At 37.7% G+C, this 24,942-nt stretch overlaps 2 protein-coding genes across 5 annotated transcripts; one reads left to right on the forward strand and one right to left on the reverse strand.

Moving 5' to 3' along the window:
- Nucleotides 1-5,801: 5,801 nt before the first annotated feature.
- Nucleotides 5,802-11,477, forward strand: LOC103706130 (MADS-box transcription factor 26-like). Its single transcript, XM_089929318.1, has 7 exons — nucleotides 5,802-6,199; nucleotides 6,343-6,424; nucleotides 8,445-8,506; nucleotides 10,664-10,766; nucleotides 10,850-10,891; nucleotides 11,069-11,114; nucleotides 11,257-11,477. The coding sequence occupies exons 1-7, from the start codon at nucleotides 6,018-6,020 to the stop codon at nucleotides 11,475-11,477; spliced, it is 738 nt and encodes a 245-aa protein (XP_089785444.1). The 5' UTR covers nucleotides 5,802-6,017.
- A 1,333-nt stretch (nucleotides 11,478-12,810) lies between these two features.
- On the reverse strand, nucleotides 12,811-23,235 carry LOC103706105 (succinate dehydrogenase subunit 6, mitochondrial-like). Of its 4 annotated transcripts, none has more exons than XM_039134287.3 (4): nucleotides 22,967-23,235; nucleotides 19,033-19,177; nucleotides 14,914-15,057; nucleotides 12,811-13,722 (listed from the first exon to the last, which is right to left on the reverse strand). In XM_039134287.3, exons 1-4 carry the CDS (start codon nucleotides 23,162-23,164, stop codon nucleotides 13,649-13,651), a joined length of 561 nt encoding a protein of 186 aa, XP_038990215.2. In that variant the 5' UTR covers nucleotides 23,165-23,235; the 3' UTR covers nucleotides 12,811-13,648. The 4 variants fall into 4 exon arrangements, with proteins under 4 accessions (XP_038990215.2, XP_026660098.3, XP_038990222.2 ...); XM_026804297.4 differs by having other exon boundaries at nucleotides 12,811-13,008; nucleotides 22,967-23,226; XM_039134294.3 differs by having other exon boundaries at nucleotides 19,033-19,135; nucleotides 22,967-23,224.
- Nucleotides 23,236-24,942: the final 1,707 nt, after the last annotated feature.

Genomic DNA, 24,942 nt, shown 5'->3' on the forward strand with positions numbered 1-24,942 from the left:
CAGTAGCCACTAAGAACCTTCATGGAGCTGCAGTTATTTATATGACGAAGGTCAAGAAGGTAGAGGCTATCGAAGAGGCCGTCGAGAAAAGTGCCGAGATTTATTTATTTATTTATTTATTCTTTCAAAAGTATCGATATAACAGTTACGCACGTACATGCGCATAAGACTTTTATGCGGACGCGCTGAAGCCGCATAACGAATATACGCGGACCGTTGTAAATAAGAACGTTAAAAAAGATTTTAGGCGGACGAGTGCATATGCGTTCTATGCGGACGAGTCCGCATATAAAATGATATGCGGACATCAGCAGATGGTTCGTGTATGGAGCAGTGTGCCGATGGAGAAGGGAACCAGCATGCGTCTGTACGCATAAAATATCTATGCGGCAGCAAATCCGCATGGAAATCGTACGCGGGCATCCGCATAGAGGACTTTGGGTAGCGGAGGCGCACATGCATCGTGGGAAAGGGATCCTATCCTGGATTTCCTTCCGGCGGGCGCCGGGTCTCCGGCGCGCACCTCCGCCCTCGCCGCCGGCTGGAGAGAGTAAGACGCCGGCGTCATTAATGTAGCGAAGATCTCCCGTCGTCAACCATCCTCATCGACAAGCACCCATGCATGCATCTCATCCACTTGACCAGCCGGCCGGCGACTTGTGAGATCCCACCGGAGGTCGACGTCCGAGGCTTCTGCACCTCCCCTGCAGCTGCGGACCGATGAGGTCCCCCAGATTGCCAATGTTCTTGGAGTTGCATTCATCGAAGCAGGTGTTCAACGTTGAACGACTCTTTTTTTGGTTATCACACTCTCGATACCAAAGGACGACCTACCCCTTGCACTGGTGTGCTTTTAAGGGTCACCTATGTTCATGCACCGATACCTAGGGGGAAAAAAAAGAAAAAAAAAACATCAACAGAAGTGGGTGATAGAAGGGCTCTTGACCTAGTGTTCGTATGTAGGTTGTTTCTTAACTCAAATAGTTCTGAAATATTTTATCTTTCCATTGTGCATTCTTGAATGCCAAGGAAGAGCTCTAAAGCAACAAAATAAAGCGAAGCTTTCCGAATGGAATGATCGCATGACAATATCAAAATCACAATTAGTAAGCATGAGAATAATCCTTAGTAGGTAAGTTTATGTTGAAAGGAATAGTGGAGAAAAAACTTCTAATACTCATGAAGAAGCCTTGACTAGTTCTCAAGGCCAAGGAGTGTCCAAAAACATTCTCAACAAGACCACAAATCGACTAAAGGAACAGCAATTGGAGGCCATGGAATGGCTGATATATGTGATCATATTAACAGGCTCTCCTTGATAGCGCTAAGATGTCATGCAATCACATTTATCAAATGCCATTACAAAAGAATCGAATTAAAAAAATTATTACTCATATCACAAAAATACCCCAGGAAACCATGTGAATTGGAGCCCAAGTGATCTATATCGCAATTAGCACAGTTTCCTAGGATGCATTATTTGAGTTGGTTTGAGAAGGCTGTTGCACCAAAAGTAAAATATTTGAGGGGCATTGGTCTAATTGGTTAGTAAAAGCTAAGTGACCAAGGAAAATATGTATAAAAAACATAGTTCAATTAATTTATCAAAAGGCCAAGGTATAAAAATGGTAACAACCTGAAATAATTAGTTGATCCAATAAAGTTTGGATTTAAATTTATTTTTACTAATAATAATTGTTATAATCGATCACTTGCATCAAATCATGTTTCTACCAAATTCTGTTTGGATTTGTTATTAGAGACACATGCACTAAAAACAATGAGTAGGTGGTTAATAATAGCTGAACTTTATACACGTTTTACCATTAAATTTATAAAGCTTTAAATTCACCAATACCATGGTCAACAAACATGGTAGATATATAAATATTGATCTATCACTATACTCGACAACAATAATATGGGGACTATGAGTAGAGACTCATCATGGTTGGTACGTATGATCGATCAACATAAATTGATGCCTATTGTCATGCATGATCATTAACCATTGCCACCTACTTAAATTGTTGAGAAATAATTGTCCCACATATCACTTGTGAAAATGTTATGTTTTTTGGGATCAGCATATGTGTTATGAAAATCATGCTTTATTAAATGTAGTTCCCTGAATATTTTAATGTAATAGTTTTATTATGAAATATGAATCTGATTATACCATTAGTGTTTTTCATCTATTCGTGTGTATATTTTAAGAAAAAGTTATAAGTACTTGAAAGATTCTCAAATAACTATATACGGCCCTCGCCAGCGGGTATAATAGTTAGCATACGACCCCACTAGCGAGTGTAATAGTTGACATACGAGCCCTCCAGCAGATATAATAGTCAACATACGGCTCTCCCCAGCAAGTATAATAGTTGGCAGACTAAGACATGCAGTCGATTACGGCCCTGTCACGGGTATAAAGTGACCATACAATGAATATTTTAATCCATAATAGGATTAAATGACATGAAGAATAATTTATGAATTTATTTGCAATATAAACTTAGAACTATGTTTATGAAATATGGATGATTTGTTTATACATGATTTGCTTTATGACTTGTTTTGATATATTGTATTATGAAATATTTTATTTTTGCAATAACTGTTATTTTTCTTATTTAATGTATAGATATGAAAAAATTTATGCTTGATCCGGTAAGACAGTGTAAGCTTTACTTACTGAGCTGTGTCTCTCATATATCTCTATTTTTATTTTTCTCTCTCTGGACGAATAGGGTTAGTAGGGACGAAGAATGATTCAGACTTGAAGTTCATGCTAGCAAGTTTGGCGATCTATATAGCAAAACTTTAGTTCTTCAGTTGGTTATGAATTTGGAAGTTAAACGATGAAATGTTTGGCTTCGTGTTATCGTAGGTTGTACCCTTCGGCATCACGGACATGTCATACTTCGGATAAGGGGCGTGACAATCCTAATGACCAAGTGAAAAGGGATACTTGCTAGCTAAGGGAACTCGGGTCCAGCAGTGGCACCTCTTCTTTAACCTTTGCATTCAGTCCTTGTGCCGGAGAGAGCTTCCAAGTTCGAACCCAGATGGTAGCACTCCCATCATTAGTAAAGTATAATTACTTTAGGTGGGTGCATGAAGCATTTGAAAGCAGGTCATCCAAGAATCATTGTAGTGGAGTTCATGTCCTATCGCATCCATAACTTTCCATACACTTCCAGCTTTCCGACCATGTGGTCACAACTGTTCTAGCAGTACCATGAAGCCTTAAGAAATCCCCTTGCAGGTTGGAAGGGTTGTGGAGCTCCCAATGGATACTGAGAACTTTGGCATCCCCATGAACACATGCCAACCAAAGGAGATGGCGACCCTTTTTAAGCGTGCCCGCCCATAGAATCTCTTGCACCGCTTGGGTACTTGGTTGTGTTTCCAGGGAACGATCCCCATGTCTTCTTCCCTACCTCACAACACTTGTATCTTCTTATAAGGTAGATCTCCTCTCAACCCGACACCTGAAGGTGAACAGGCTCTTGGCTCACAATGACGCATTCCTTCAAACAAGGAACAACTCGGTTGGGGGAGCAAAAAAATATTCCAAGTCGTCAGCCTCTGGAAATGGACATTGTTTAGACCAATCAGAGCTCGTTTTTTGTAGGAGCTTTTTTAGTTTTCCCACATGCTCAAGAATTACATAATGATGCTTTTTGCTTGTGGGCTCGATCGATCTAGTTTGGCGCGAAGTTTCTGAACATATATCTGAATAGGAAGAGGGAGCTCGTATTTAGTGTCCCAAGTTTGCTTCCTTGTAAATATTTCTATCTAAATATAGTTGCCCGTAGGGCACCTAAAAGAAATTAAACTCATGTAGGGTACAATGAACAAGATAAGCTTGAATCTATTATTCTGCCGAATTGGGCTGTACCAGTGTACTGTGTGCTGCGTGAACTGTCGGTCTTTTGCTTCCTCTTTCCTTCAAGAAGAAGGCAAGATCTATTCTTCAAGATTTGAGAAATAAAGGCAAAATCCTATGATTCATACACTTTCTTAGATAGGATGATTAGGTTTAGTAGCAAATGTCCTACAGGATCACCAGTAGTGCGTAGTCCAATGGCCAGCGAAGTTTAGAAATTAATATGTAATCCTAGAAGCTTAAAATTAATATGAGCAAGTTTAAGAGTCGTGTAATTCTAGTATTTTAATACTTTGGAGAGAAGAAGAGACAGCTTAAACAAACTAAGAGTCATGTATAGATCAATAATTTACTTTTGTATTCATAAGCGGTAGCTTCAGAGTCATCTTTGTATAGGTGGACTAGAGTCTTGTCATGGATAAGCCATTGAGAGCCTCTTGTACTGCACTCTACTATGCATGAATGAAAATCCCCATGCTTCCCAATAAAAAACTCTCTTCCTTGCATCTTGTTTCCTATATTTCCTCTTGTGGCCAACAAGTTATTAGTTGAATGCATCTACTCCTATAAATAGAAAGTTTAGCAAATTGAATCAAGGGGTCAACTTCAGTTTAACTTCAAGCCAAATACTCCTTCTATCTCCTTTTTTTTGTTGAGAAATACAGTATGAATGCAGCTGCTTCTTGTGTTCCTCTCCTCAGGAGATCATCCAGAAGAGATCTGCAAATTAGCAGACCCAAGTCTCGCTGGCTTAAATGATAATTTCTTTCAAATGGATTGATCAAGTTAATTTATGATTACTCGGTAGAAGTTTTGTGGTGAATATGTAAGTTTAATACATAGCAGGAGATGCATCAAGGAGAGTTGCAAAGTAGCACACCCAAGTTTCATTGGCTCAAATGAGCATTCCTTTAACTGGGTTCATAAATTCAACTCTAGTTACTCATTGTATATATGTATGTAATATTTCTATAAAGGGCACAGAAGAGCCCATGCAAAATGATTATGTGCATATATGGCTCAAAACGAATCCTTATCTGCGGTCCAAAGAATGTTTATTGCTGACCTAATTTCTTGGGAAATTGGAGAAAGAAATTACTTGATCATTTCAGAAGGAACTGCATTGCTCCATGTTCATGTAACTATCTATATAAATAGCAAATTGTCTAGCTATGAATATTGCATGAAAGCCCTAAATCCATATCACCTTAAACCAATATAGGAGGATATCAAGAGTAAGAGGGGACATTATCTGATGAGTTTTCAGGCTTTCTGGTGGTTTCTAACAAGCATCCATTTTCTGATGTAAGAGGGCCCTTGCATTCCCATTTTATTAAGAAAAGTAATTGGAATCTAATCAAGCTTTATATCCTAAACCACAAGCATCCATGAGGCAACCCACAAGGGGATGTCTCCTCTTGCCCGAGGACACAAAGTGGCCCTGCCAGGAACCCTAGCGATGAAGTCGGATCTGAAGCCTGTCGCTGGTGGGGGGAGGAGGATTCCCATCAAGAGCCTCCCTCTTGATTTGACAAGATTCTTGCCGCCAAGGCATGAGAAAGAGGAAGGAGAGGAAGTGATGTGACTCCAAAGACAGTTTATTTAGTCAAAGTTATCTAGCTTTCTCACAAAGAGAATACGATTACACCCAGAAAACAAAAACAAAAAAAAAGAAAAAAAGAATAGCATTCATTTAGACACAAGCCTATTCAAAGAATAATGCTGGGGTGGCACCATATGGGCAGCTCATTAACCAAGTATTATATGTGCATGAAGACTAGCAAGGGCCCATGGAGGGTCTGCAAAAGACCCACTAATGCATTAGAGAATTGAGAATGACCCATCAGTTGCTATGCCTCTAAAGAACTAGATAGGCATGACCATGAGGTCCTTAATCACCTGCAGGCTTAAGAAGGTACATATTAAAGCTGATCAAAGAGAGGACTGTTCAAGTGACTCCAGTGATGCATAAAGATGGCCCGACTGACTATTCTAGCTCGAATGTTCTCCTATATGAAGTCCAACCCCTCCTTGGAGTCATCGTCATCGTGTGATAGAGACAGCAAGAGCTCAGAGCAGTGCGCCAGCCTCGAAGCTAGTCTAAACTAGTGGGAGGTTGCCTGCTGTGATGGCACGCGGCAAGGTGCAGATGAGGAGGATCGAGAACTCCGTCCACCGGCAGGTCACCTTCTGCAAACGCCGGGCAGGGCTGCTCAAGAAGGCAAAGGAGCTATCGGTGTTAACTGATGCTGATATCGGCATCATAATCTTCTCCACACATGGCAAGCTCTATGAACTAGCCACCAGGGGGTATATGTTCTCTATTTCTTGGCTCCAACTCTTTGACTTACATCTGTCATCTCATATGTGGTGCGATATAATTAGTGACAAATAACTTACTTGCTTCTGTTTTAAGCCTCAACCTCTGAACTTCTCCTTTTGAATTGTATAAGGACTATGGGAGGTTTGATTGAAAGGTACAGAAAGGCAAGTGGAGAAGCTCAAACTGAAGGGGGTGAAGTGAACCAAGAACAGGTCTGTTGTTTTTTCATACTCTTTTGGACTTCAGAAATCATAACAAAATTGGATCATTCAAACTACTATAAATGGCTAGATGAGCATGTATTAGCTTAAGTGACAGTGGATTCGATTCCGGGATTCTTTTCTTTGATAGAATATATACTGATTGCAATCAGGGTTTGGTGCAAGGATGATTGGCAAATGTAGCAACAAAAGGGGTTATCTAGGCACTTCTTTATTCAATTCGGTTCTTTTGACAAGGCTCCTTAGCATCAATATATAAAAGGGGCCTATGCGAAAATCATAGTAGGAGGCAAATCCCATATAAACAGGTTAGAGTTGGATTATGGCTGACAAAGAAATCCAATATGCACATAATTATTATTTAATAAAACAAAGGGTGGCACAGCCTCCCATTCAATCAAAAGAGAGAGAGAGAGAGAGAGAGAGAGAGAGAGAGAGAGAGAGAGTTGGATTATGACTTTGTTCATTAGTTTGTGTATGATCTATTTACAAGGGGTACATAAGATTGAGTTAATAGACAGATTATAAAGTGGGAATTCTGTTGGTGCTAGGCTAAGAACCCGAATTTGGAGTTCAGACAAAAGCATTACTTTTGGGAGATGCATTACCAATTGCTGTTGGACCTTCTAGGACATGTGAACACTTCCTTCTGTTCCTTAATTAGTGCAGGATCATTACACTAGACTGGTCTAAAGGAGAGTGATCTTACCAAAGTTCTAACTTGGCATGCAGCTCGCTGAATCATTGGCCATGAGAATCCTAAGAATTGCTTCTTGTTGAAGTTGGTAATATAATAATAAGATTTGCTTCTTACTAAATCATGAACCATAAGAACCCTAGGATTTGCTTCAGGGTAAAAGGTTATTGTGGAGAAATGGCATCATCCTGGTATTGTAATCATAATAGTTGACTGCTGTATACCTTTAGTTATTTTATTTTATTTTATTTAGAGTAAAACTATGGCACTTAGCAAGTTCTTTAAGTAAACACCTCAAATCCTTGAATATGCTATGCAAGTCCAGCACAAAAACAGAAGACCGTAGCTAGGCAAGCTTTCTTGTGAATAAGAAACAAGATTACAGGCTTTCTAGAGCTAAAATTTCCCTGTACTGCTCGTATATATCTAGGAGGACCATGTGTTTGTGTGTATGCATGCCTGCTTGTGTCTATGCATATATGTACATGCACATCTACGTGCATTCATGCATGTGATCATACCTATGCATGAAATGTTTGTTCATGTGCATATTTCAATGGTCATCGAGTACTTAATCTAAGGTTGCCGACCTGACTTATTTCAGCCAGGTTGGAACCCCTATCCTCAAGAAAGAAGTCCCCAAGTTCCAACTCGAGAAGGAGGCACTCCCAGCATTTGTCTTGAATCAATAGAAGGAAAAAGAAAATAGCTATTTCAGGGTTTAGATGCTTATTAATAACTAGATACAAAAATATAATTGAAAAACTTTGTGTTGAGGAAAAATCAAATATTTCACATTTAAACTAAGTCTGCAAATTATATTATCAATTTACTAAACTAGCTTAGTTAGCCTATCTGTGAAAAAGGGCATCTTAGTGCACAAAATTTTTGCCAATATGGGGTTTAGGGATGGTCGGACATTCATAATCTCATCTCCTATATATTATGTATAGAGAGGTTGTTTATGTGTTTCGAAACCATAATGCTCAAGTCGCTATCAAAGACCTGCCCTCTATCAATTAGCATGTCTATGCTTATATAAATTATATATAATATTTTTAGTGCTTGTCTGGCTTCTGTAATATATGATTTCTAATCTTCATGCCTATGGGTTTAGGTGTGCAATCCTATAGCTTGCATAGTAAGCACATAATTTTTAACCTTCATGCCCATGTGAGCACCTGGAGCATGCGATACTACAATGCACAGTTACATAAACTAATTGGATGATGCCATTAATATATAAGCTATATGCCTTCTATTTCACAAGTATCATCTCTCATGGTTGAAAATATTCTATGTATATATATTCAGGAATCTAAACAGGAGATATCAATGCTAAAGCAAGAGATCAATATACTACAGAAGTGTTTGAGGTAAGCACTTATGCATTTTCATATATGCATGTGAATGTGTGTGTGTGTACATACATGCATGAATATATATATACATATATATCGCCAACGACTCGAGCGATTAAATGTGATCTACTATCTCTAAACTACTTATTATTAGAAAATCATATGATTGGAGATCCCTATCCTATGCAATGTCTATATATCTAATGGTCAAAATGACAGTTTAAATAACACATATAATGCATATTTTTTTACCACTGAATGTATGGCCAGGGATCTCGAAATCATATGATTTTTGATAGTAAGCATTTTAAAGATAGTTATCTAATACCTTGGATCATCGATATCGGCCCTCAGTCATCTAGTTGGGATCAATCTTATTTCTAACTTCTTGACCTTGTATATTTGTACATTTAAATATGCATTATAATTATGTGTTGCATACCAAAACCTAAAGCTTGCTCCAATTGCTATACCAAGTAGAGATTCTATTTTTGAGTCGTGAATGGTTCATCTCGAATATCTCTCTCTCTCTCTCTCTCTCCCTCTCTCTCTCTCTCTCTCTGAAAAAAATGAAAATAAAAATCAATTACATGTATATCATGTGTTTTATTAGCTTATTGTCCTCTTAAAATGAAATGTAATCATACTGGTTGGTTAACAGAAAGTTGGCTTTAATCTGCAATAGATATTATAAGAAGATATCCTTCAAAGCACCACTAAAATTTTCACTATAATGACAAGGGATCAATCCCACCATTAAGAGAAGAATCACCAAAATGACCAAATGATCCAATTCTAGCCATAGAACATGCAGCCTGTGGGCATTTATATGCAAACATATATATATGAGAGGTACCAGAACGATGAACATAACATGATAAAGAATGAAAAATTCTTAAGGAAGAGAACATGAAACTGTTACAAGTAATGGGTCTATTTTTTCCATCTCCACTTGCAGCACCATCCTTAATGCATTAGGGCAATCCATTTTAATAAGGATAGCCCCAAATTCCACCACCAGACCCTAGGTGTACCTCTAAATAGCTTTGGACAATTTAGGCTTAAATGAGACAGAATAGAAACCCACCGTCAAGTCTCCTCCTTTTTTTTTTCATATTTTAGTCATTTTTGGCGCCTTCATTGGAAAGTCCTTTCATAATTTTTATTATCATGTATAATTTTTCAAAAGAGTACCCCTCCACGCACCCTTAGCTTACCTCGAATGAGCACCAAACTCATCATTTGTACACCATACACATAGGTAGATGGTTCACGAGGGGCCTTATTGCCTATTTTAGCCTGGTTCCCAAAAATTTAGGACAACCTATACCAAGGGGTTCAGAGAGCATTAATTTTTCTTTCCTAAATATCACTACTTAGCCCAAATTATGGTAGATCATGGTAACAAGTAGGTGACTTTGTTATCACTCGCCCAACATGTACAGTAGAAAAAAAAAATGGGGCCCTTCCTATGTATCCATTTGGCTTGGTATATAATTTATCTAGCTCATTGTGCAATTTTATTGATATCTCAAAAGATGTGTTTTTTTACAAAATGAAATTATTTATTTTTACTAAGAATACTTTCTTCATTATTTTTTAACGAATTACAGTGGGAGCACCATCAATTAGACTTACTTAGGTCAATTGCCTCCAGAATAAACCCCAAGATTTGAAGAGTGCTTGCAAATTCTCTACAGCATTAGTTGTAAGAAATTACCACAACCATGGCATTTCTACTAGGGCATGCATGCAGCTAGTGGACAAAGGATCCAACTCATAATTTATTACCTCCTTCCAGCATGTAATGATGAATATGGAGATTGAATTAGATTTTGTGACCAAGTAACAATTAGTAATTACACAAGGTGCAAAATAACTATATATCCACTATAATTTTAATAACTACTAAGCCTTCTCCTAGCTTAGTGGATGGTTGAATGAACCTTTAATTATTTTTCAATAAATTCTATCAAGAGCTAGATCAGGTGTCACAACCTGTTGTGGTTGCATGCTTGAATGTAGTTTCTGTTCTTACTTATACCTGCCTCAACACCAAAAACCTCCACAGCTCTCTTGCAAACAAATAGACATGCAAATGTAAAAAGTAACTCAAACGATCTTAACTCGATGACAAAGGGTGTGCATGAGTTCAAAGAATTTGGGTGACAGGTGCATGTATGGAGATGGAGCCTCTGAAAATATGACACTGGAGGAGCTGCATGCCTTGGAAAGGCATCTCGAAATATGGACGTATCACATACGTGCCACAAAGGTTGGGAACTCAATTCACAAAGTTTTTGATATATATATATTAGCTTAAACTGGCATGTCTCTAATTAAATTTCTCATGAACAGATGCAGATCATGTTCCAGGAAATCCAGTCCCTTAAAAATAAGGTAGTAATACATCTACCTCAGTTATATTTTCCCGAAAGTAAAAGATTTCCTTATGTTGTTGGGTAGGAGTAGAAGTTTTTTTTGACTTACACAAATATCTTCCATCAAAAGTAACAGTCAGAATATATAGTCATGAAAATTATAGCAATTGTTTCGAATAATTGATTCGCTGCGTAGGAGGGCATACCAACGGCTACTAAGGAATTTCTCCAAGAAAATATACCACAAATCTTGAAATCATCATTGCCTGTTGCTTAAGATGATTCCTTCTGAATGGAATTTGTTTTTTATTATCCATTTGGTTGTTTCTTTGTGTGTTCGTTTGTCCTTCTGTTTATTTATTTTATTTTGTATGGTGCAGATGGTGGAGCAAAATGGGCATTTTGATGTAGCTCCAATGCTTGTACAACAAAATGGGCATTTTGATGCCTCCCCAATGATGGTACATCAAAATGGGTATTTTAACGTAGCCACAGCCATGGATGACATCCCATGTCCACTAACCATACAGAATGACTATTCCCGTTTTACGAGCTCAGCATGGGCTAGTCCTACTGAGGACAATGTGGTTGGACGAACGTTGTGACCAAAGAATTTGTTTAGGGTGTGAATGCCTCCAATTTGTATGAAGTCGCAATGATCCCCTTAAGCGTCCATTTCAGCATCTGCTAATATTGTTATGGCTTTTGGAGAGTTATTGCAGTCTGTCCGGTCCTAGTGACTCTTGAGAGGGTTTGATGTCTTTCTGTGGTTTTAAGAGATGGTTTGATGTCTTTCTGTGGGTCCGTTTTATCCAATCTACTGCTTTGAAGTTTAAGTAATTGTTGAACTTGTTTTCTGTAAGCATTTAGTTCTTGTTATTGTATATGTTTGTTTTGTATTTCTGGTGTTGGATTAAATTACTTGAATGACTAGAATTGAGACTCTGATGATGGTGTTCTCAAAAAATGAAACTAAGACCAGCTGCACCCTTGAAGAGCTTATTCAAAATCATGAGCCCGCCCACAATACAATACCATTCACGCAGTCCAACGTCCCAGGATTTATCGAGAGGAGCTAACTAGAAGCTGCCAATTGAAATCCTCAACCCTACTCCCCATACCTTCCCTATGTGCAACGAATATATGACCGAACGTACGCCTGCCCTAAATCCTTGTGCAGAAGTTTTGAAAGAGTAGTAAATGAACCCCTGTACACATATTTCTGTAATACTTATTTATCTAATAATAAACTCCAAGTGGTTAGTTCCTACTGCTTCACAATGAAAAAAAGAAAAAAAAGTTTTGAAAGAGCAATCCCTTCAAATCAAAGAAAGGAAATGCTGTCCAACTCTCCAAAGTACTTACACAAATGGTATCACCACCGTACACTCCCATGAGTGGGGAGAATTTAAGGTTGAAAGGTGGGATTAGCCCCTCTAGTCGCTTAAAAAACAGAAGGAAAAAATTCCTAGGTCTTTTAAGGCTTGCCACTATTAGGCATTAGCCTACACAATGATTCATAGGTCTACTAAAGCGTGTGAAATAAATACAGCTCGCGTCGTCACCTCTCGCAATTATTGTAGCAAAAAATCGCTCAGGTCTTAATATTTTATACAACTCGCGCACCCTCAAACGGAATAGCAAAACTTTCATCGGACTGTTCAGTCATCAAGTGCAAAATTCTTCTAATTCTCCTTCCGAAGGCTGTAAAATTTAATAATCTCTAGGATCTCTCAATGATACTTGTTCACCACGTCAAGCAAACAAATACATAGCGAGTCTTAATAGCCTCATGTGGCACCAGCTTAAAAAAGGGTATCAATGTAAAAGCCCTCACGTCCGTCCTGCAGCATAAAACTTTAAACCTATTGGGCAAAAATTAACGTCAGCTTTTTTGGAGACAAGACCAGCTTTACCCAGCATGATGAAGAATAAAACTTCAAGGCGTCAAAAATATATGGTTTCTTAGGATTTTGTCATCATCACAGCATGCTATTTTATTCGGGCGACTAAAGAAAAAAGCAGGGTTTTCTTTTTTTTTTATTTCATTACAAGTGCAATCAACGCTTCACTTTGGTCGTCGGATCCGAAAGCACGAACCAAGCACCGAAGGCAAGTATCAATTTCTCCGGTTCCCTGTCAGAAGAGCATAAAGACTCAATAACGAGAAAAGCACTAGAAGAATACATGGATGACCATCGGTAAACCCAGGATTTATAAGACAATTACTTTAGGAAGAACAGGCTGATTATCTCATGTAGCATAATTGAAAAAGACTAACAAATCAGGTAAAAGCAAAGGGGAAAATTCACTGACCAGAACACCTAAAGGGCACAACACATGGTCAATTGCAAAAATTAAAGAACAGAAAGCCTTGTATTATCCTTCTCTAGGGTTGGGACCATTAAAGGTCATAAAGTTTTGAGGTACAACCTATCCGACAAACCTTAGTGTAACAAAATACCTCATGACAAAGGGAAAGTGGGTGGGATCCAATTCCCTGTCAAAGTGGCGAAAATGTACCAGAATGGTATCACCCACCAACTTGGGGTTTGCAAACTAGAGGGACCCTTAGCAGATCATAACCAGTGCTTGCTGACTCCAGGGAACTGCATCAATATAAAGCTTCCCATGACAGCAAGCATATAGAAATCGCAAAATAGAGAAGAAAATACCAAAAAAAAAAAGGAAGGCTGAGAGAGAGAGAGAGAGCAAACATCTGTTCCTAGGAAATTTGCAGAAACAGCACACTTTACTGTCCTCGTACAAGGCACTTTTATTTCTCTGCAAGCATGACCAGCTTTAAAATTGTTGGGCATCCCACCTTTGACTCCAGCAGGTACCCTCTAGCTGTGTGTTTAAGCAGTGTTGGACATATTATTTTTTCTACATTAAGGCATATAATTGTTTATGTGACAAGTATTTTTAAACCTAAATGCACATATTTGTTAAGCGTACAAATGCGCCACTATCTCAAGATAGTAAGGACCACCAGTTTAGCCAGCAATTCATTCAAACTGCTCCAATTTTGAGTGAACTATCTGGTTTTTATCCTATTTTTTAATGGTTCCAACTTGGGAAATTGGGGCTAGGGCTCATTCAATTCAATATTCAGCTCTTTTCCCCTCCATCATAGCCAGAAGACAGCAAATAACCAGTACCATTCTTCTCCACTCTCCCTCTTTCTCAACCCCTTGGTCCCTCCAGTTCTCCCAGCCACCCCATGCTTGGCCTCCAGCCAAATGACCAGCAATCCTTCTCACTCGCACTCTCTCTAACTCTCATCATCCCCCCCCCCCCCCCAAACCACCACCACCACCACCAATCTCTTCCTCCCTCCACAAACACCCGTGGCCCGTGCTCCTGATTGTGATGTGCATTGAAATGATCTCAAACCAGGACCATCGACTGAACTGGAAAGGAACTAGGTCATGGGTCACCGGTTCAACTAGTGGGTCAAGATCAGTTCAATAGTGAATTAAAGTTTTACCAATTCAAGCAATTAAATCTAGAAATAATTAACATTTAAGCATAAAACATAAATCTAAAAAGTATTAAATATATTGTGAAATACATTATCACTCAGTAAAATACAATAATTTAACTAGCCTAATGAAGCTGGTCCAAATATAGAGCCGGGTGACTTTGGGCTCAGCTTGAAAATAGTCTCGAGCCTGTGAACTGGATATGAGCTTAGTTGAATTATATTTAAATCGAGATTCAAGCATAATTCGAGCTGCAACTGAGCCAAGCTCAAGCATCTTGGATCAATTCACAGTCCTATCTTCTGGTTTTGAGTTTAAATTTGTTGTGAGACCAATAAGGTGGCATCCTACCTCCCCAATTGACATTTGAAAAATTATGGAATTTGAATCCAACTAAGAGGGTTGTTATTAGGTTTGGTTTTAAGGATATAAAACTCGCAGTTTTTAGTAGATCATATCTTGAAGCAACCACATATAAATGGAATACCGCTTATTGGTAAAAGGCTTGAGCAAAGCAAAAAAAATCAGTATACATAAACCAGCTGAGACCACTGACCTACTGTTTTGTCCTCCCACCAGTAGAGAAACCTAAGATTCGCACCCTGCTTATCAATCTTGTAGAGCTGCTTCCAGTGTTCTGCAACTTCAGATCCAAGGACACCACCACAGAGGGCTCCGAATCCGGTAGCCAAAACAAAACCTGCAATAATCATTAAAGAGTAAAAATAGGAATTATGCAGTATCTTTTTATTGTAAAAAAATACTTTATAATTTATAGGACTGTTATGGAATAGAAGGTAATCACTATTCCCAGTAGACAAAAATCTTGCTTGAAAAGTGTATTTCACCATTTAGAAGAAGAAGAAGAAGAAGAGGAAGGGGAAGAGAAAAGAAAGAAATACAAGTTTGTTGTCTTCTGTTTCACTACTGTCAAAAAAATTTCCCCATATCACTGCAAAAGAAACATTCTTTCAAAGCCTTTGTACCTTAATAAGATATAGCAAATACCACTACAAGAATTTAGTTCATCAAAAGCGGCATAGAAGTTTCAGCAATCAACAATGTGGTTGGGAATTGACTGATGTCCAATGAACAAGTGTAACAAAGATCCAAGGCCCTGGTAAAACACATGGCCTGGATTTCATTTAAGAGCCAGAAAACACAGAAGACTGTTGACCGTGAATAACAGTTATCAGGAAGGACTTGGGAAGATTGATGTTGAGCAAGTAGCTCTAATAGGAATAATCAGTGATGTCTTCTTTTAGCCAACTGATATAGATGTGATAAGAATTGTTGGTTATGGTTACCATAACTAATAATGTTTACATTAACCTGAGATAGGAAATAAAATATTATTCCATATTTTTCTTTTCCAAAAAGATTAATATTCTTCCATATATTTACAAAACTTTTTAGTTCATTGGTCTTACAAGCTTAAACAAAAAGGTTTATCTTCAAATGCTTATGTTCAGCATTACCGTGGAGAAGTCATCATATAATTGATCAGAACAGAGGAGTTCCTGTTAAAAGTTGAAACAGACTTTGATCCTGATCCATACTTATGTAGCTTATATGTCATATTGCATTGTGTTTAGGCATCACACACCTCATACAAAATATAGTATATGATTACTAGACCTGTTTATGTGCTGCACTCCGGTCAGGCTTTGCCCAAAGGTCAACACAATTTTCTTAGGTCTAGGACCAGCGCAGCCTTCAGGCCTACCTTCTAGGCCGAAGCCCAACTCTTACTCGGGCCTCGAGGTTCGAGTAGGGCCTCAGACTTCATAACCATTTTTAATAAAAATATTTTAAAAAGCTAAATATGAACAATTAAATATTGCCAACAATCTACAACAATTCTGTTATCCCATTAAGTTGACATATCAACAACAATTATCAATTAAGTCTACAAACACATCAAAAATAAACAAATAACACAAGAAAAAAAAATGGGATAGGCCAGGCTTTGGCCGGACTTTTATCCCAAAGCTTGAGACCAATCTTTTTATTAAACAGGTCTATTGTCCAAGCCCGGCCCGGCAGGCCTAAAACCTTCAAATCGAGCCCACCCAAAAGGCTTTGGGCTCAAGCAGGCTAGGCAAGCCGCTCGGCCTGAGAACGGGTCTAACAATTACCCTTCTTAGTGCTAAGACCGAAGACCAAGCAGTTCATGAACAGTTCAGACTCGGCCATGAAACAGGCTCATTGGAGATTGAATCTGCTAGAAACCAAACTGAGCTAGAGCATTTTCTAGGCATTTGACTCATAAATGAGCTGAGTTCAAGCACCTTTGGTTTGCAAAAATGAACAGTATCTCAGCTCAATAGGCAAATTGTTCGAGCTCAGTTGACATGACAAATAGCCAAAGTAGAACAATCTTCAAACTCGTCTTGAGCTCAATTACAGCCTTTTATATAATGAACCAAGAAGCCTACGAACCTTATCACTCGGCTTGGCCGAGCTCATTTTCTAGATGGAGGCTAGTTCCAATTTAGGTTTTGATTGAAAGACCCTTTCCAGTCAATATCTCCACACTTTATTTCGAGGTCAATAGCTCATCATTCTAATTCAGGTCATTATTACTGTTTGTATATCTAATGTGATTTTTTCTTGAAGGGTTCGACCTAATGCGCCCCAATCCACTAGCATCCAAGTGTAATTTTTAGGAAATTGTTAGAATAAGCAAATCCTTTTGTCTATGAATCTACACTAAGTGTACAATAGATTGCATACACATAAATGCATGCATACATCTAGGGCATGGAAGTCCAAAGAATGGTCTCATGCATGTTCTAACACCCATCTGTTGCCTAAATGGTTGCCCAAGCACCCAAGTGATGACTCCTAACTATGATGCTTGTGAAACCCAAGGAGATCCCGCAACTCTAGATGAAGATGGTTTAAATGACATATATCGAATGGTACCAAATTAAATGAGAAAAGGGAATAAGTGTGCTTTTTACAAGTGCACCAATCCACAATTTGTCAAATAGCTCTAATGAGTTCCAAGGTTAGCTTCCACTTTGTTGGCAACATCTTCAACTATCATTAGACCATCTCATCTTTATGTACTTCTGTGCAAGGCATGCAATTAAATAGCAGTTCCCTACAAAACATGCATTTCAAACACCAAATGGCATTCTAAAATTACTCATATATGATAACTAACCAAGTCCCAACTAGATCACTTGGTCACCCAACTAAAATGGAATGAAATTGTCAAGCATTGGACAAACATCTTGATTCAGGGGAGATTAATGATCCATTATGAAGGTCTTCCACTACATAATCCAATGCCCCTAGAACTAGAGGGGCTTCGAAAAACGTATGGGAGGTATTATGGATATTCTAGCGATCCATAGAAAATGAAATTGCAAATATTGCAGAAAGAAGAGCATTGATGGCTTTTTTGACCATGAGTGCTTAAGATTTTTAATGTCGATTTGGAACAAAAGATAAGTCAATATTATCTAGGGCAAGGTCTAAACTGGTATTGAAGGGCATACAAGCCGGCGCCCAGCTCAGCACAACATGGGTCCATACCATAACGTTCCGAGGCATACCCAAATTGGCAGAGTTGGAGAGGGAAGGGGGAGAGAGAGAGAAGGAGAGAGGAAATAGAAGTGTCGACGGAAACCCTAACCCTAACCTAAGTGAGAGAGAAAGAGGGATGGAGAGAGGGGAGGAGGGCTGACGAAAACCCTAACCCTAACCTAAGCAAGAGAGAAAGAGAGGGAGGAAGGCACTTTATAATACATATAGTTAGATAATTGAAAATACTATATAATATCCTTTATTATCATTTTCTGATATTAAAGGCACTTTCTTAGTTTGGTTACCAAACAAATGTTGAAGTTCAACTACAATTCAGAAATGTAGTTACTAGACAACAAAAAGCTTTTTATTAAAAACACTACCAGTAAAAGCTCTACTGTCCAAAGCTTTATAGACCAAAATTCGCCGTCTCGGTACCAGACCCTGTACCGGTGCCACGCTAGCACTGTGTCAGTACGGTACGGTATTTTCCAGCATACCGAGCATCGGTACACCTCTTGTATCGGATACCGGTACTGAACAGATATGGCACGATAGCCAATACCGCCCAGTTCAAGCTAGTATAGTGAACCATCCTATAGACAAAAGCTCTATTATCTACAACCATGCCAAACGGGGCCTAAGATTCATGTGAAGTTTAGCCAACTTTTGCAAGGCTTAAGAGCCTAGAATGTTACCACCGATTTCGTACCTGAGAAAGTATATGGCTAGCGAATTCAACTCCAGGGTTAGGGTTTACTAAGAATACAGCAAACTTAAAGAAATGAAAGCATAAATTTATTAAGTAACAAATTAATCTGTTTAGTAGAAATTCCACACCAACAATTTAATTGATGCACTATTTGCTCCTTGATTAGAAATTTTATGTAATTTTAGCTAAAACAGCTATCATATACCCTCCTTCCTTTCCCCTTTGTTACTTTTCTTCTATTTATTGGTAAGGTGAAACTTACAGGAGGGTAAGTAACACAGGCAATCTCTATATAAACCAGAACAATTATTATAATGGGACCTAGTGTTTCTTTCCATACTTTTAACTAGAAGTTTTAAGTAGTTGATAATTCAGAACGACAAAAATAACCATAGAAGAAGTATGAGAGCAATAAAGCTGCAGTACCATGTGGGCTCTTTGAATATTTCCAGGAAACTCCTCCTAAATGTGCTGCACCAAGGAGCGCCCCAACAATTGCGTACTTCCTTGATTCCCTTAAAGCTTTCAACTGAAAAGGAAAAGAGGTCCATTCCAGAACACCATAAGGAACCTAGGCTTTCACCCAAATATCAGCAAGATAATATACACAACTAAAACATATGATCAACAAAGAAGTGTAAGGGAAACTCCAGAATTTAGCAAGCTCGAGGAAAAGAGATAAAGAGGAGTGGGCTCTGCTTCAACATGGAAATGCAAAATTGCATGACTGAGACCATACAATTTTAACATCCTAGATAACTTACCATCAACTTGCAAAAGCAAGTAAGAAACAAAGAATTGGTATGTAAACGAAAAATGTCAAGCATTGGAAAGGATGTCAAAGACCAAAATTTGCTGTTTATAAGATCAGTCATTTTGCATTATAATCTCAAAATGCCAGTACTGATGAAATATGAGTGTGCATGGCACTTAGCTTTGGTAATGTAATAGACAGCATCAGAAGGCATGTTCTAGATTGCATACCAATCCAAGACTTGAATTTTTTGTCCAGTGCAACTTACCTGTCATATTCAGCGCACAATTAAGTTACCTGTCATGGTCCAATTTCTTGTGGTAATTTATCATATGTTGTGGCAATTTAATTGATGGACTATTTGTCCTTGATTACAGTTTTTTGATTCTTTGGATAAAGATGCCGTATGCTTTCCTACCTTTCCCTTTTTTTCCGCTTTTTTCCTATCAACTGGTAAGGTGAAATTTACAGGAGAGTAAATAATAGAGGTAATCTCTAAACCAGCACATGAAAAGTAAAGTTGGGAGGAAAAATTAAAATATGTGCTATCAATGCAATCTCTAATTAACCAAAACTAGATCAGGAAGCATGAAACAAGTTCGAAGTTTTGTTTTAGGAAACCATTTTCACTTATTTGGTTCTTTTATTACATCAAAATACTGTCAGAAATTCAGTGCTAAAGTAAATAAAGTGACATCATTTAAATGGGAGCCTAAAATTTCAACTAATATTATTCTTACTCTGCACATTTTTTCTTATTTTTTCTATATTCCATCTTTACTTTTCTACTTTTCAAATATCTAAAATATGCTTGCAACCGGAAAACCTTATTTGTGTTGCATATGCATGCTAAGACCTTTCTACTTCATAGTTACAATGTTAGCAGTAACTAATTAGAGAGATTGCAAATATAAAATATATGTTCGAGGAAATGGCAGAAGAGAAACATTCAAATAATGAATTAAAGTCAAAATGACTCAAAGAACATGGTTAAAATAGACAACTTTGGCACCATGAACCCACTGAAAGCAGTATGTCAAACAAACAAGAATCAAGCATTTATTCTGTATCTTCATGTGCCCATCGACAACATTACATTTTTTTTCTGTCTCGCTTTAATGGGACTATTCAGCTAGAAAGGCACGGCATATGTGTCATTTCATGTACCGACAATTAAAAGCACAGCATGCAGTGCTTAAATATTGAAATTTAGTGAGTGCATGTCTGTGTATTAGATGCACCAGTATTCTTTATATGACTAAGATGGAGTTCCTGCAGTTGAATTAACTGAGTCACTCCGACTTGTGTACTTCATCTAATTGTTTAGCATTATTGACTCACAGTTGTTCTGAACAAAACTAGACCATAACAAACAAAGATGCTTTTCTTTGAGCTTCACTTTGGTGTCCACAATCATATTGGGATCATCTCTTTGTCGTTTTAGGTACATAGGCTATAGAGCATCATTTTTCAATGACTTTCCCTCCTTTACTTGAGTTAAAAGAGGGAAAAGATAATAATTATGGCCCTTGGCAGGTCAGACCTCAAAATACTTTAGAAAACGAAATGTGAACAGCTAAGTAGAAAAAATTTCTAGGAATAGTATTTTTTCTAGGAATAGTATTTTTCTTGCAATATGATTATGATATTCTATAACTTCGTGCATTTAATTGAATAGCAACTTAAGCTCAAAAATGTGAGAGAGAAATGCCCAAATCCAATATATCCTTGAGTCCTACTATGAAATGGAGGAAAAAAATGGACACACAAGACACTAAAAAGCTTCACAATTGCTAAATATATGAATGCCCAAATAACTAAAGCCGAATACGTAAACAATTGAAGATGGGCATGTTAAAAATTCAATTTACAAATTACAAGTATGCTTTTATGTTTCACTTATATGCAATATTAACTTCAAAATAATATCATCAAAACTGCATGAATAAAGAACCTTGATACCCAAAAAAAAATCCAAAATGACATGTACTAACTTTTCTTGGCTTCTGTTAACTTTCTTCTATTTTGTAAATGCTTTTTTATTTTTGTTTTTTGACCGGAACTTAAAAACTACGACAAATCAACAAAACTACACAAATCCAGAAAGACCAAAACCAAAATCAAGTTTTTAGGCCCTGATTATGAGAAAGAAATGGTTTTCTTTTTACAACAAATTACAATAACTGGTCAAGAATGAGCAATAATAAGAAGTAACTTTCCAAAAAGGCTTTCAAAATGACAAGCACTGTAAATAATGCATTTGTAACTGCAAAAAGATAATCCACTGAAACATGTTTGTGCATGAATTTTTCAGTGTACATAGTCAAATTAACTGAGACTTTATGAATTTCTTCAATTTCAACAAGCTAATGTATCCCCTTTGCTGATAACACTAAGCATATTTTTCCTGTTAAGTGGATACATTGCTCTAGAATGACTAATTTAGCTCCACCTTCAAATATATTAAAGTAGAAAGTGTCAATACCAAAATGATGCAATCACATACTAGATACCATGTAGAATCAATAAGAGAATGACATGAAACTAGCATAAAAACCAGAGGTTAAAATGTTGAATTTCAAGCAACTTCGTTATACCTTTTCGACAATAAAACAGAGCTTGAGAGAGAGCAAGAGAAGGAAAAAGTAGAAAAGGTAAAAAAAGTAACCACTATTTAGAATCATGAAGCTGAAAGAAAGAAGGGAAGAAAGGAATACCCATTAAGCTCACAACTGCCCAGCGACAAATAAACATTTTCCTTATATTATACATGCCAATGTCACCATGATTTCATTTTTTTGACTTAAATTCAAAAACTTACAAGAAGAAATTGATTTGTACTAGCAATACATTTCCCCAGCCTACCATCTTTAATACGATATTGGGAAATCCTACTTCCACAAAAAGAAACAACACATCTCTATTCGTCTAAGTAAGAACTCTTGAGGAACTATTTTATCGGTCGCCATCAGACAACCTAAAGAAATAGCAATTCAGCGCATTGAAAAATTATATGCTGATCATTTATTTCAAACAAAAGAACAGGATAGCATTAGCCTCCTTGCAGCAATATAGAACAATGACTATCCACATTAAAATTTCAATCTTCAATCAGAAGCGAAAAATACAATCCGGATAAGACCATCCAAAACAAAACATCTAACTATGTGATAATACGAGCAGGCAAGTGAAACGATATAGTAATCAAAAAGAAAATCAAAATCTCCAGCAACACTCAGATAAATCCCAATTCAAACCCCAAGACCAAAGAAAATCAACAACTATTCCACTTTACCCATGGATCCTTCAAAAATTGGAAAGGAAAAAAAAAAACACAGCTTGCTCGACAGCAAGCCCCATCAAAACTCTAAAACAACCACAAATTCCAAATCGACTAAAAGCCCCAAAAATCCACAACAACCGAATAAAAAGAAAAGCCATCTAAAATCATCCAACGCAAAGCCTAATCCAAGATAAACAAAGCGACCATCAACGTAAATCAAGGAAGCAAAGCAAGCCATAATGGATTGGAAATCCAAGACCACAAAGAGCCCTGATCAAGAATCCAAAGATGGAGTCGGATCAAGAAACGATCGGTGACGATACCTGGGGGCCGTAGACGAGATCGGAGGCGATGAACTCCTCGACGTCGGCGTCGGTCCACTTAGGTAGGGGCTCCGCGCGGCCCAGCGTCTTCTTGTAGTAGTCCAAGAAGGCGAGGTTCCTCCTCCAGTGCTCCTTCACCTCCTCGTAGTGCTTCCCCAGAAACCCCCCTTGCGACGAATCCGAGCTCTCCTCCGCCATCGCTCTCTCTCTCTCTCTCTCTCTCTCTCGGGTTCACGGGAAGAGTTCCTTTCTAGGGTATCAAAGCCGTCACGGTCCCCGAGCACGGTACTCGCGGTACGATGCGTCGGCGGAGTAATATAAGAAGATGTTTTTCTTTCATGAGGGCCATCTTTTGACCGTTGGATTGGGGTCTAGGGTACGTTACATGATAGAGTAACGCGGTAAGTCGGTAACTGTGAATTAATTTGGTGGTCCCCGTCATGTACCAGTAGACTTCAAATTGGTGGCCATGACTCACGACACGTGTGTCATAAAAGCAGGCTGCAGTAGAAAAAGAGGGAAAGAGGGAATGCTGTTGGGTGATTCCTCGGAAAGCAAGCCTAGTTTTGTTTAGAACCCTAAAACCAATAGCTAACTTAAGATTACAAGAGAATATTAGTAGTATAATGTAACAATCCAGTACCTTATTCAAAAAAAAATATCAGTTAAAAAATATTATTTTTATTTTTTGATTTTATATATAAATACCTAAAATTTATTTTATATATTGTCGAGTTTAAATGCATGCCGCATAGATTCTTATAATAATATAATGAATTGATGGCGATGTGACATAGAAGCTTGGTATTTTTTACGCAAGTAAATGTATTTTTTTGTTTTTTAATCCAAAAGTGCAAAGACAAAATTGGTGGAGTAGCATTACGGCGATAAGAGCCACCTTCTTGTAGAAAATATAGATAATGAGGTGTGACTCCGTAGCATAAGTTTTTGATATTTCTATAGTTATGAAAATTATTTGTCGTAGAAGAGAATGTGGTGCAGGCATTACAATGGATATTTGCGATGAATGGTAAGGTGATGAATGGAATTGCGAGATTCGATAGGATCATTATTTTACAAGTTTTATAATTATATAATGTTACACGGTTTTGAATGAGTACTGGAAGAAACGCTTCCATGTAGTTGCTAATTGCTATGCATGGGATCTTCTTTGCGTGCACCCATATTCATGCATGTCATGCCTAATCGGACTAGGCCCAATGCTGCATCAGGGCCTCAATGGGCTGACACTAGCAGGCTATCACCCTCTCAATGGGCTCGAGATAATGGCCCGCATAGGCTCCAATTAATGCCGCCCGTGGGCCAATCATGCGTGCATAATAATAATCCACATATGCCGCATCTATATTTATCAACTATAAGTCTATAATCCTCTTTAAAATGAGATATCTAATTGGAACTTTTTGGAAAAATATATAACAGCTATTGCCGAAGATGATGAGATCTTAGGACTATTACTACTCGTTCGATTCGCGGAAAACGAAAAAGAGAAAATGTGGAAATATCTCTTGTTTGGTTGAAGTTTTCAAAGAAAAAAAAGATTAAAAAGTAGCATTCCCATGGAAATAAAAATCTATTTCAATGATTCATGGAAGAAAAAAATTATGAGAGATATGAAAAAGCTACTTTCGCACTGGTTGGAAATTATGGTCCTTTTTTTTTCCAAAAATACTTATAAGCCATCAAAATTTATGGATAAGGTCTTTTCCTTTATTAAAGGTATAATATGTATGTTATGCAACTTTTTCAAAACAGTAGATGATCAACCAAATATAAGCTACTCTCGGATGCGCTACTTTTTCATGATCAACCAAACATGCTAAAACTATTTTTTCAAGCATCATATTCTCATGAACCATCTTTCCAGAAAAAATATTCTAGTGAGAAAATAAAATTCTGCGAACCAAAAGAGTCCTCAGAGTATTTGCATCAAAATTCTAGTATCTTTGCTTATG

The sequence above is a fragment of the Phoenix dactylifera genome, chromosome 2 (genome assembly GCF_051530095.1).
Source record: "Phoenix dactylifera cultivar Ajwa chromosome 2, Ajwa_hap1_PhDact_Kaust_v1.1, whole genome shotgun sequence".
In the NCBI taxonomy this organism is placed as follows: domain Eukaryota; kingdom Viridiplantae; phylum Streptophyta; class Magnoliopsida; order Arecales; family Arecaceae; genus Phoenix; species Phoenix dactylifera.

What these genes read in the sequence shown, in the direction of transcription:
- LOC103706105 (XM_039134287.3), bottom strand. Translation starts at nt 23,164, where the DNA reads ATGGCGGAGGAGAGCTCGGATTCGTCGCAAGGGGGGTTTCTGGGGAAG. An exon ending in ATCTCGTCTACGGCCCCCAG is followed by an intron (nt 19,178 to 22,966) that starts GTATCGTCACCG and finishes GTGAAAGCCTAG; the next exon opens with GTTCCTTATGGTGTTCTGGA. An exon ending in GTGGGAGGACAAAACAGTAG is followed by an intron (nt 13,723 to 14,913) that starts GTCAGTGGTCTC and finishes TTAAACACACAG; the next exon opens with CTAGAGGGTACCTGCTGGAG.
- LOC103706130 (XM_089929318.1), top strand. Translation starts at nt 6,018, where the DNA reads ATGGCACGCGGCAAGGTGCAGATGAGGAGGATCGAGAACTCCGTCCAC. An exon ending in GTGAAGTGAACCAAGAACAG is followed by an intron (nt 6,425 to 8,444) that starts GTCTGTTGTTTT and finishes ATATATATTCAG; the next exon opens with GAATCTAAACAGGAGATATC. An exon ending in ATACTACAGAAGTGTTTGAG is followed by an intron (nt 8,507 to 10,663) that starts GTAAGCACTTAT and finishes TTTGGGTGACAG; the next exon opens with GTGCATGTATGGAGATGGAG.